The sequence below is a fragment of the Poecilia reticulata genome, linkage group LG8 (genome assembly GCF_000633615.1).
Source record: "Poecilia reticulata strain Guanapo linkage group LG8, Guppy_female_1.0+MT, whole genome shotgun sequence".
Taxonomy (NCBI): domain Eukaryota; kingdom Metazoa; phylum Chordata; class Actinopteri; order Cyprinodontiformes; family Poeciliidae; genus Poecilia; species Poecilia reticulata.
This window is the reverse complement of record NC_024338.1, coordinates 14,797,811-14,810,876: the sequence shown is the minus strand read 5'-3', so window position 1 is coordinate 14,810,876 and position 13,066 is coordinate 14,797,811. Positions and strand designations below refer to the sequence as shown.

The following is a 13,066-nucleotide window of genomic DNA, read 5'->3' as shown; positions in this document are numbered from 1 at the left end:
GATGAGGACAATTTCTGGGGGGGGGGAAAGCACAGTTTCTGACACTGTCTCTTTAAGAGAGAGCAGCGTTAAAGGAGAATTACCTCTCTGTCATTGGTTCCTGCCTAAACCACATGTCTTGTGGTCAGAGCGGGAAGCCAATGAGTAAAAGGGAAGGGCAGACCCTGCTGCCGTTAGATAGCAACCAAGGTTACAGCGGAGACATCAGCATCAGGACCACTTTTCCCCCTCCTTCTCATGTCCTCCTCACCCACAGACCGTCACATCATTTCCCTCTCTCTCTCCCTCTATGTCCCTGTGCCCCTGGAAATACAACTGCATGCATCCTTAAGAAGCTGCTCTAAATCCTCACATTCGTGTGAGCGTGCAAATTCAAAAAGCAACCCTCTGATATCTGGTGCAACAYATTTGCATGTCGTGCTTTTTATACAACGAATGTATAATATCGCAAACCATAAATAAAATGTATAATTTATTGATAAGTCATTGCAGGACTGAAAATAAACTCAGGAAGGATTGAGATTCCTTTGGCTCTACATGTTGTTTCATTCCTGCATAATCTTTTTTTTAACTGGGGAGAAAATTTATTTCTAAGCAGTGTTTGCAAAAGTGTTATGTCATAAGCATTTGGAGATTAAGTCCATATATATGTTGTTACCTATCCGACATATCCCAGGTATGTCGGATAGGATATTTTTAAGGTGATGCTTGTGTGTCCCCCCTTTTTACACGAATGGGTAACACCCCATTTKGACCATATGTAAAACTGTCACTAGTTATTACATCTTACCAAGCAATTGTTGGTGGGTCTGTTTGTGTGTCAGTACCTTGTTGGAAGCCATCTCACTGACTGAGCGGTGGGTCTGAATGGTCTCCAGCTGGTCCAGACACCAGTCCAGCTCCTCCAGAGTCTCCCGAGCCATCTGCTGGTAAGTCTCCTCTGAGAGAGAAAGGCACAAAGACTCTAAGAAATCACTTAAATCAACATATGGAGAAAAGCATGGAAATAATAGCAAAACTGATGGTTTGAATTTTTTTGTTTGTTTAATCCTTATAGTTACAGTTATAGTTAATAGTTATAGTTAATCCTTACAGTGCACCAGTTCACCACCAGGTGAACTGGTCCACCAGGTGAACTGGTGCACTGGGTGAACTGGGAGGAATTATGTAGCAGCAGGAACGTCTCCAAATTCTGCATCTTAAGTTCAGACTAAGACAATCTCAAAAACATAAGATCAAAATGTAACACAAAAGGGAGCTTTGGAATAAATAAAGSAGATTAACTTCAAGCACCAAAGCACCCAGCCGTATTGAAAATGTGTATATTGTRCCAAAAAGTTGGTTCCAMAGTGAGGTAACTGAAACATGGACAACATTGGATGTCCCAACATGAAAATRATCCCAAACACACATCAGTGCTGGTTTTGAAATRAAGTAAACTAACAGTAAGATTCTGAAAAAGCTCCAAATTCAACCCTGTTGATATCCATGTTTAAATGTCTGTGCCAGCCGACCTGTTCTTGAATAAAATCAACTAATTCTGCCAAGACAGGTGGTCAAACAATTACTCACAACTGTGCAAAGCTCCTCTAAAATTGGAAGGACACACTGGTTAAAAGGGCCAGAGCCTGCAAGGTCTCAGGTACAGGGAGGGATAATGAACAAATTGAAGGTAATTTAGAACAATTATTGAAACACTCTCCATGACCTCGTGGAGCGTCAGAGGAGAGGTYGCAGCAGCCGGYTTCTCTCCGAGCGCTGAGACACCCCACATGTTTCAGGAGGTCCTTTGTCTGGACAGCAATAAGGCTATTTCATTCCTCGTCTTAATCTAGGTGTATACATCACCTTACGTCATTAGATCTTAGTAAACATGTACACACATTTACATGGARAGATGAATTAATTGACTAATTAATTCATTGTGACATGATTTTAAGCTAAATTTTGTTTTCTATTTTAACTTTTTAAAACTTTTGAAAAATTCTTCTCTTATGTTTCTTAGGCTTTATAGTATATAGTAGTATGGATGTAGTGTGTCTATTATCATGTTTGCCTTTTTATGACGAACTGCTTTTGAATTCTCCTTTGGGGAAACAATACAGCTTAAATAAATCAATAATACAAAAGAAAAAAATTTAAATGGCGAGTATACACGAGGTAACACTTAAAGGTGAAAGTTTTACGGTATATAATTATTTTGGTAGCCATTTGCATGGTTTTAGAATGYACTTTCAATGTAATACAATTTAGCACACTGTAAAAACCCATTTTCAAAGAAGAAAAGCAAATGGATGACAACAAAAATACTGAAAAACAGCCTTTTCCTGTGTATTGTCAGGCTTTTAAACTCATGTCTTTTAACTGTTTATTAAAGTTTTGCCATCATTTATTACAAGAAAGGACTACACGTTTTAAAAAATGTATTTATTTTTATTTATATTTCTCCAGCCCCTTGTTTTAGCTACAATGTAAAACACTCAGACTAWGGATTTTAGTTTAAATTAATTCAGTYTGACACAGACAAAAAGATTTWAAAAATGTATAAATAAAAGTATATGAAACATTACCCCTCAGTTTGAGTATAACACACATTGTGTTCTCAGTGATGGCAGACAGAGTTTGTATGACTTTTTTTTTTATATCTTTTGGAGTGCGGAGCCTTAGTGTGTTATTAAAAGAAAACTCCTTGGACTATAAATTTTAATTAGCTGACAGCATACCAGAGAGAGTAGCTTGGGGAACAGTGGGCTGGCTTGTCACTGGTGACCTCCTGTGGACGAACACATAATGATATGAGAGGATGAATAAAACACTGCTGCCCCCTTGTGGCGCAAAAATACACTGCTATCAGCATTACAGTATCGGGCAACAAAAGGCTTTGTTCAGACAATATTAGATAGATATATTGATATCTTTAATRTTAAGATATGTATGACAAATATATATCTTACATCATAGCTTTAATGTGTATTTTTAAAGCGCAATAAATCCATCCAAAAACAAAGCCTGACTCTCACTTTCATTCTTTTACGACCGCGTTCTTTGAAAGGCCTTCTCACCGTGCAGCACTGTGTAATTAKATATGCTGATGATTCTGTGCTGCATTGCTTTATATATCATATTGACGTGGTGCTAAAAGCCTGCCAGCTCGAGCTCCTTCTGTCTACTGCATTACAAGGGAGAATAATTTTAGCATTATTGACCGTCTCCATCGTCTGGGCAAAGAGTCAGGGACATACATCTGAGGCATAAAGCTCCGTGCACTCAGCCCTCAGTCAGTTGGCTGGAAAAATGCCAAATGATGCCGATTAAATTTTCCCTGAGCATTGTCTGAGACTCATAAACCAGTTAATCGCGACGGTTAAAATGTTTTCCACACGGGAGCAAGGAAATGGWGATATTTGCATATGCACAACTACACAATAAGCAGGCAGTCGTGATGAGCACAAGTGTGGGGAAGGGGTGTCTGACAGCATGATACTGACTTGTTAGTGGGTGTTGTGACATTGGCGAGGATGGTGAAGTTGCTTCTTACAGTTCGTAGGCTGGCCAACACCTGGGGGATGGATGGACAGCGTAGGAGGGAAAGAAGGAAGGAGAAGAGGGGAGGGAAGAAGCAGAATTGAGAAGGGGGGTGGGGGGGATAAGTTCACTGTTCTGTTTTTCCACCTGCTTTTGCAATACTGCAGAAAATGAGCACTATGTAAAAAGCATGATAAACAAATACAAGCAAACATACCTGAGCAAAAGGGGTGACAATCATGTCTTCGGCGTGCCTGGCAGACAAAAAGGGGAGTAGAGAATGAGATGAATGTGAGTTTGGGTCGCTGTGGGGCTCAGCGTTAGTGTTTGTGCATAGGTACAGCTTATAGAATAAACATACACATATACATATATATATATATATATACATACACATACATACATACATACATATTTTTTTCATTTAACGTTTAATTCAACACAAAGTGAACGTCATATATCGAAACATTACACAAAATGAAGTGTGGGCCTACTAAAAAGCGTGTCAATGAGCTGTTAAGTATGTGCAATGAATATTTTGTCTGGGCTCTTTTTGCGTGAACCATTGCATCAGTGCAGCGTAGCACGGACGTGATCAGCCTGTGGCTTTGCTGAAGTATTAAGGAAGCCCAAGTGGCACTGATGGTGTCTGTCCTCTCATCTGCATGTTTGGTTTTGGGGTGAGGAGTCTCTTGCCTTCTTCTTGACAAAACTGTATAGATTCTCTGTGTGGTTTAAGTCAGGCCCAAATTGCTGGCCAATCAAGAAGAACGATATCATGGCTATTGAAGCAGATGTTGACATTTCTGGTTGTGTGTTGCTGGAAAATGATATCGGAGAGTATCTCTTGTCAGCAAATGGATGCATGGGGTGCTCTAAAACTTCCTGGTAGACTGTGCTGATGTTGGATTTGATAAAACATAATGGACCGACATCATGGTATGGCTCCGTAAATTGAATATGGAAAATTCCCACTGCACCTTTAACCATTTGGATTCTGTGCCTCTCCACTCCTCATTCAGAATTTGGTTTTCCACAGCCTTGTGAAGCTTTCTTCCTGAAGGAGCTTTGCTTCAAAATCCTGGTATCGTATCTTTTATTTCCAAACATTTTCCTTCCACACATCTTTCTTTGGCAATGACCATTTGCAGGTAAGTTTCCTTTGAGAGGGACAACTGTCCAGTCAGCATCTTTCCCATGATTATATAGTTCATAATATAACATTTCTGTATTAAAACTCACTTTATTTTAGCTGTCATACACAAACTTCTAGTTTGCAGAGAAACTGAATTTAGGCTTTTCTCTTTGGCAATAAGCTCTGCTTGAAACACTCCTTAATTTGAGCTAGTTTTTGGACAGAAAAAAAAAGGAGCAAAAATAATTGTAATGTTCTGGTTAATTTAATGTTTGGAAAGTTACAACAGTTGTTGCGTTGTATGAGATCATTTCAAACTACCGTATGTGTGTACATATACACCCAGGAGCGGTTTTGCCCTTACCCCTCACTGTTGATGGAGGAGTTGCGGGACATGGTTTTGGGAGATGTGTCATAGTCCGAGTCCGAGCGGTACAGGAAGGACTCTCTCCGCTGGCTCTGGGGGAAAGAAGGGTGAAGCACCAACCCAGGACTCGCCTGCGAATCCATGGGACTGCGGCCTGGTGACGGGCCATTTTCTGAATCGAAGCTGAGGGAAGAAAAGAAGGAAAAGTTTGTTTTACATCTGATATAAGTAAAAAAAATAAATAAATTGTGGTTTTGCTACTACTTCTTATCTCTGTGTTAGTAAATAGTGTTTGGGGAACCCTGAATGCCCATGCATCAACGCTGCAGCCGGCAGTGTTTGTCGTCTTCTTAAAGGGAATATTAGAGGCAGGAGATGAGACCTGAGATATCATTGCGAGTCTGCACTAACGTGGAATTGGCAGGTTGCCACAGGGCTGCTCTGACAATTACACTTTACTGACAAGTCATTTTTCAGCAGGAATCACGTTAGTCAGCAAACAGAGCAATAAAAACTACCATTTCTCTGTAGCTGGAGCTGTTTCTTGGAGAATGTGAATGATTGGGAGTTTGATGAGGGTGGAGATCAGTTTTAGAGCCCAAAGGTCTGAAGATAAAATGAGCGATTGAGACCACTTGCACACATTCAAGGTTCTCTGTGGACCTTTGGCCTTCTGTCTTCCACTGACTGGAATGCCAGTTTGTTTATCCCGAGTATGCATGAGTGGATCCACATGAATGCATTCTAGATGACGTATTCTAGCGTTCTATCCATGGCTATTCCACAAAAAAGGGTTCTGCATCGAATTTTAATAGAAGTTCGGTGTTTGAAACGAGAAAAAACATCAGTTCCAGAGAACACAAAACATTTAGAGCTTTCAAAGGCAGTTCATTCTTTTTTTTTTTTTTTGTTTGGGAGCAAAAAGATAGCAACAGTGCCCAGTTACAGTAAAGCTCAAATGACCGAGGAATTCCACACTTTTTCAATTACACGTCTCTGTTACCCTGAAACCAGGCCTCAGCAGAATCCCTCACACCATTTTTCTTTTCAGAAATGAAAAGATTGGATCTTGCAGCTCTGAAATAAACTCTGTGTCCACAGAGCAGCACAGCATAGATTGAAATCGGTTATCTGACAAAATGTATAACTTTTTTTTTTCCTGCATGTAGAATTCAACATAAGCGAAAACATCTGTTACAGTCCCTTTTATTTTTGACTGAATGTTGTGTGTATAAAGGTGAATACTTCGTTGTGTTACTGGGCCGCTGCAGCATTCCTTTTATAAGAGTGAAACTTATGTACTCACTTCACCTAAATGTGTGAAGCTTTTAAAGCAAAAAAGGCCTTGTGCGCCTCTCGGTTTGATTCCTAAAACAGAGCCTGATATTTTTAGAATTCATACTTGCAAATTGGCCAATTAGGAGCCACTCCTTCCCCCCTACAGGGCTCCATAAACGTGGTAACAGATCAAGTTATCATTAAACAACTTTTCCCCTGTAATGAAAAACACATCAAAAGTGTCTGCCGGGGGACGCTCTCTAAGCTACATAAGCTAATCCTCCCTTTTATTTGTTTCTGTCTGAAGCCAGAGTATTTTTTTTAATCAGACTTAGGCCTTCTGAATTAAAAATAAAATCTAAAATATTCACATGGCACTGCTGTTTGCATCATTTCGAGCCAAACTAAAGCAGAAGATCACAAAGATCAGCGTACCTACTTTCATTTAAAATAATAATAATAAAAAAAAAACTGGGGCACATTAAATATAAGTGCCTTGGTGAAAACTGTACCTGCATATACAATGAGACGAGCGTCTGCGCTCCTGAATGCTGCGGTTCAGTTTCAAGCGGCGAAACAGAGCGGACCCCGCATGTCCGCGTGATTGATCATCTGGCGACACAGGTGAGGTAAGGACTGAGGTGGCATGAGGTGGACCCTCGGGACTCTCCCACAACCGCAGCTGTCGCGTCAGCTTCCTCTGACTCATCTCTGCCGGCTCTGGCCCTGCCGGGGCTGACCATCTAAAGAAAACTCCCCCAACCCTCCACTTACAACGGGCTGTCTCACTCCCTGTATGGCTGCCTCTCTCCCACGCATCCACTTCTTCACTGAGCTCACGCGCATCAGGCAGACATGACTGCAGCACCAGTTGTACGTGCTGCAAACCGTCCTCAATCCACAGCCGGATTCAACAATAAGGGTCTATCCTCCCCTCAGTCTTTTTCTCCCACGCGTGTCGTACCGGAGGAGGCAAAGTTCATCAACATGCATATCCCTTCTCTGTGATCCTCAGGCCCAGTAAACTCGGATCTCTGCGTCTCACATCCACAGTTTTGCTCCCAGTTTTTGTTTTTGTTATTTAATCCTTTTCCTGTTGCAGGTTGTTTTAAGGTCCCAAGGAGAGGAGATTTTGACATTTCACACCAGAGCAACTCACTGACTCCCAGCACTCCTGTATGCTGGAACCGGACCTTCTTCCCATGAATTATCCAGTCTGCTGCGAGTTTTCCTCCTCAAAACTCCCCAAACGCTCCAAAAACAACCTGAGATAATGTGTACATTTTCTGAACAAGCCAGTCCTTTTTGCCCTCTCTTGTGTTTTAGTTTCTCTCCTCCCCCCACTGCCCCTATCGCAAAGCATGTGCTCTGACTATGCTTATCTCACAGCTGACAGTTCCTCTGCAGCAACAGGAAGGCTGATCAGTGAGAGAAACAGACCACAGGCGCTAGAACAGAGAAGCATGCGAAGCCTGTGTAACGAGGATTTGAAGTGAATATACAAACAACCTAAAAGGAGGGGTAGGCGAGGGGGAAATCAGGGGGGAAAAGGGGTTGACTCATACCCCTGTGTAAATGTTTACATGCCCCGCTAAAGAGCGTGCAAGGTTTGTCCCCAAAACATTTTTTGTATTTTGACATCAACAGCCTTGTTCACCTAAGGCGTTTCATTTGGCCTGTAGATGAGAACAGACTCTCCGGCTCCTAAATGTTCTCAATTTGCAGCGTTTAGACATGGAAATAGCATTCACCACAAGGAATGTACCAATTATATCGCAGCCATAAATGGTTAAAACTCTCAAGCTGGAACTAGTGTAGTGTTTGGAACGAATGCAACATACATGCAGTTTTCAAATGGCTCATGTTTGGGGAAAAGCAATGTTCCTTTGTAGGCTACTGGCTAGCATTGAGGCTAGGTGGACCGACTCAATGTTTGTTGCTTTAAAGAAACAGAATGAGCCTTTGACATTACTGTGGAGGAGTTTTGATTCGATCCACTTTGCAAAATTGTCTTAATTTTGCAACACTGGCGGGTTGTCAAGCCAGAACAACCTGTTCAAGGTCACAGCAAACTCTTCATTTGAGGTTTATTTTTGCTTCTCAGACGTTCAACTGCTGACTTGCGTTGGCTCGATGACAAACAAGCCGAACGTTTTCCTTCAAGGGAGCAGAATTCAAGTTTTCATCCGTTATGGCAAAGCAGCCTCAGACCGTTACGTCACCACAGCTCTCATTTTTGACTACCAGCATCGGGATTTTTTTTTTCTTCAGAAATTCTGTATTTCATTAACGCTAAATGTAACAGTGCACACAGCTTCTGAAAACACATTACCTTCCTCTCACCAAAATATTTTTCTCTGTGGATCATCAAGATGATTTTTTTTTTAAGTTCCTGCTCGTCAGCCTCAGAAATAGCTGTGTTATCCCTTTTAGACTGATAGATGTCAGAAACTTTGTTTTTGACTATTTTTGTCTTTTATTTTTGGTATGATCATATTATTTTTTAAGCGTTTCTAGCCAGACAGGTTCTAAGGTTTAAGTGATTTCTTGATTCCTACAGCTGTGGTTCAGAAAAACTTACTAATAAGCACGTAAAGCACAGTAATTGCATAACGGCATGAGAAATAAGGTTTTCACATAGAGATTGGTTAGTTTGGATCATTTTTTTCTCCTTTATCAAATAAAATCATGATCTGAAATTAGTTTTTGTTTCTAAGAAAGTAATCATGGGCTGACATGAAAGCAATTTCAGACGTTTTGAAATAATTCGGTGTGAGGATAACGGAAAATACTTTTTCAGAGCCATGTATACCAACTCCCCCTAAAAAATTCTTAAAAGACCCCAAAACATTTTGCTTCAATGGTACTAAAAGAAAAAAAGTTTACAGCTGCTCGACCTCTGCACATGTGATTTTTTACCGGCTGCTCACTTTCTGCACAGCCTCTTGAGATGTAATTTATTGCTTTCATAAAAGCAGGCATCGATTAATATCTCTGCAGCAACCTGATTAACCCCAGAAGCTGGTAGAATGACATTTTGAAACAACATGTTGGGGAATGAGGCAATTTCCTCTAAGAACAAAAAAAATAAAAGAGGCAGGTTGCATAAGAAATAATGGCTAAGTTTACTGTAGAAATGACTCACGCTTCTGAGGAGTATTTCCAACTCAGCAGACTGTAGTTACTTTCTGAGAATTAAACCTTATTAAGTGAAGTTACAGATTAGTTGTTCGAAATATGAGAACTCTTCATGTAGGTTTAGAGGTTAGTAGAGCTCCAAACAGATTTAAGTCCAATAGAAAAGTCCATTTAAACTCTTTTTGGCATCTAATTACTGTCCATCGTGGTGGAAAACTCCATCCAAACATCAGTCTTATTTTGTTTTTGGTTGAAGCACTAACCCTTTGCTTTGTGTTTGGAATACAGATTAGACATTTTAAAGTGTGCCCATGTTTGCCTTTTCTGGTTATTATTATTATAATTTTTTTGTAGCTGCTCACATCTCCATATACTCTGCACAAACCACACGAGAGCACAAATGAGATGTCTTGTGAGAAGTGTCTGTTTTTCCGCTCTTTTCTTCAGCCTTTCTCCAGCAAAAAAGAAAGAAAAAATTTGCTGCATGAATTCTACCTCTCAGCAAGCATCTTAAAGCATGAGCACAGTAAGAAACAGTGAACATAAGATGCCTTGTCAAGCTGTTCCTCCTCTCTTCCTGCCTTGCACATTCAGGAGTTTACCCGTTCTTTTGAGTCTTTTTTCTCTTAGCGAGGGTAACTACCGTTTGCTTATATGACACACTGGGGATTGATGATAGAGCTCGTCTTGGAAAGTCGCACACAAAAAGGGCCTTACACAAAGTCTGATTGAACAATGTCTTCCAATGACAGACTAAAAAATGTCAAGAATTCTGATTCACTTGACAGTTACTATTGTAATCTCTGGAGAGCTGATGAAGAGACAATTATTCTATCTGCTGCTAAATACAGAGTCCCCGCTCAATGTTAACTCATGAAACCTCTGAAAGTGACTCATCCACACCCTTGTATGCACACGCACACACACACACACACACGCACACAGAAATACTGTAGCAAAAACACTCCTCACTGTTTCTCATATAGGTGCACCCACAACTCTTCAGCTTTAATGCATGAACTCACATACACAGTGCTTTGCAGAAGAATTTTTCTTTCTCTTTTTTTGAGGTTTTCAACATTTTGTCAAATCTCTAAGTGGCACATAAATCTGAAAAAAGGAAGGAATTTAATAAAGAAGCCCATTTTGCAGGGATTACGCTGTAGGTGTTTTTTTTTTTTGTTTGTTTTTTTCAAAATTCTGGAGACTGAAGTTTTTGTCCAATTGCAGTGGCGGTTTCTGATATGGACCACATGGGCAGTTGCTCAGAGAGGCATGAGCGCCAGATAATAAAAGACTACTTATCTGTCAGTTGTCCCCAGAACAAGTGTACTAGCAATTTTATGCACATATCATCAATGGAAGTTGTGCTGAGAAGGCATCTCCTGCTTGCTGCTGAATATAAAAATGATAAAATATAAAAAATGAGTGTATGTTGCATGCTTTTTGCAGGATTGCGCAGCATTGTGGTTCGATCCAAGTCGTCCTTTGTAACTCCAGCTGTACGGTAGACAGGGAGTTTTGGTTGCAACCCCTAATCTCTAAAACAGTGCATTCAGTGATCTGTTGCATTGTTTACAATTTGTTTGAATAGTACTTTTGTGAAATGTGCTTTGTTTTAAAATATACTTTATAAAACACTAAATTAAAACATATTTAACAGATTCTTCCACCTGAACTGTGGATCTTTTAAGCTTCTCCAGAGTCGCCATGGGCCTCTTGGGTGTTTCTTTGATTACTGTTCCTCTTGTCAAGAACTTTTTTTTGTTTTTTTGGAAACAAATGTTGAAAACCATCTATCGTTTTGCTTCTGCCTCTCAGCTACTAGCTCATGTGTCTGTTCATCACATGCAATTTCAACAAAACGGGTCATAGTTTGTCGTTATTACAAAAGCAAGCATGCAAAAGTTGGTGAATGCCTTTGCAAGGAACATGCACTCCCCACTCGCTGGCTTCATCATGCGAGCGTATCGCTGTGGACAATCGCATGTTAATCAGAGGTTTCAGAGGGACTGGGGATTTGTGCCAATAGACTGACTCCTTGAGGAAGATAACAAACTGTCTCCGTCTGGTTGCAGAGGAACACATTAAAGCTGCCGTCTCCCATGTTGCCATGCTACCTGAAAGGCATCTCTGACGCACGCCCGAGACAGCTTTGTGATAATGGATAATATGGCTTCTTTTGCATGACTGAGAAACGCAGCCACTGACTCGGAAAATGTAAAGTTCATTTGCCGCGTGTGCTCCGACACGGTTACATCGCGGCGCATTATATCTTGGCTGAGGGTGCCTTCTGTACAGGTTAGAATTTGGCGTGATTATTAAATTACCCCCGTGCGTTTTCTCACACAGAGTTTTTGTATGCAGAATAAGCCGGGGAAAATTGGGACTGTGCAGTAGCAGCAGCAACGGCGGCTCATTTAGTCTCCTCTCAGCACACATTTCTGCAACAAAAGAGGGAGCCTGATTTCATGTCATTAATACAGCAAGCTTCAAAGGGCTTTGGAGCCCTGAGTCAATACAGCGATTAGTTTAATTAAACTATTAAGTCTATATGAGAGTGTAGAGGAGATTTACATGCATCCCCTCCGCTGACCCTCTCTTGCCATTGATTATTCATTAACTACCATCACCGAGAAGGCCCTGGCGAGGGCAGGGCCGCCAGATCAGCTAATTCCCAACCGTCTGGCTGGTGTCAGCTCTTCTATCTCTGCCTCTCACTGTTCCCTGCTAATGATCAGGTTCCTCTGAAGGGACGAGGCAGTCCTCATTCATTTAGACAAAAAAAAAAGAAAAAAAAAAAGCAATGAATAAGTTCTGGTCCCCCTCGCCAGCCTTCATTCTTCTCAGTTCACTAAGTTAATGATTAACCTGCCTGAGTCCATCCCGTGGTCTTTCCCCACAGGACATACACACATAATCCATAGCCTCGGTGGAGAATGACAGTTATTTCCTTCCCCCGCTTCCCACACTGCCAAGCAAGCACAGATGCTTATTTCCACGTGCAATTTCAGCCCCCACCCACCCATGAGCGGTGCCTCACCCTGGCATTTAGCACCTGGCTGATTGCTACCACTGTGGGGGAGGCAGTGAGGGCAGGGGGAAAGGGAAGAGGAGGGAGGACTTGCAAATTGGGAAAGTGCGCTCTTTTTATAGGTTGACCATATAATCACGGCTGTACTCTGTTGCCAAGCTCAAGTCATCCTCACGACTTTAAAGTACATTAGCATTTCTTTTTTTTTTTTTWAAATAATTATTATGAAGCACTCTCAGCCAGGGGACAATTCAGGGCAGCACTCCAGCAACGGACACATCTCAAATGACACGTCCAGATCGGGCTTACCATGTCCACTTGCCTCAGCTTGCCCTTTGTGCTTCTTGGGCACACACAGGAGACGCAGTCACACTCGAGCCTGCTTACAATTTAATGCCGACATTTACAGTAGGATGCACAAGGAGCAGGCGCTCTGAGGGGAATGCTGGCGCCTCTCTGCATGAGTAAAGAGAGGGGCATCTGGCCACTATAGCCACATGGAGAGCGGAGGAAATAATCCTTTGACATGCATGGGGGAAAAGGGAAAACACAGGACAAAAGAGCGGAAGTAAACAGTCAGAGGGAGCCC

At 41.4% G+C, this 13,066-nt stretch overlaps 1 protein-coding gene across 2 annotated transcripts in view; it reads right to left on the bottom strand.

Annotated features, from left to right (window-relative positions):
* Window positions 1-13,066, bottom strand: part of pde4a (phosphodiesterase 4A, cAMP-specific) — a 46,024-nt gene that overhangs the window by 10,513 nt on the left and 22,445 nt on the right. Inside the window, exons 1-6 of one of the 2 annotated variants that reach the window (XM_008416000.2) lie at window positions 6,818-7,578; window positions 5,025-5,210; window positions 3,743-3,779; window positions 3,489-3,559; window positions 2,724-2,773; window positions 828-940 (exon numbers count right to left, since the gene is read on the bottom strand). In XM_008416000.2, coding sequence (XP_008414222.1) covers window positions 828-940; window positions 2,724-2,773; window positions 3,489-3,559; window positions 3,743-3,779; window positions 5,025-5,210; window positions 6,818-7,014 — 654 coding nt within the window. In that variant the 5' untranslated portion in view covers window positions 7,015-7,578. Of the gene's footprint in view, window positions 1-827; window positions 941-2,723; window positions 2,774-3,488; window positions 3,560-3,742; window positions 3,780-5,024; window positions 5,211-6,817; window positions 7,579-13,066 lie in introns of those variants that run through there. The other variant, XM_008415999.2, reaches the window with a different exon arrangement.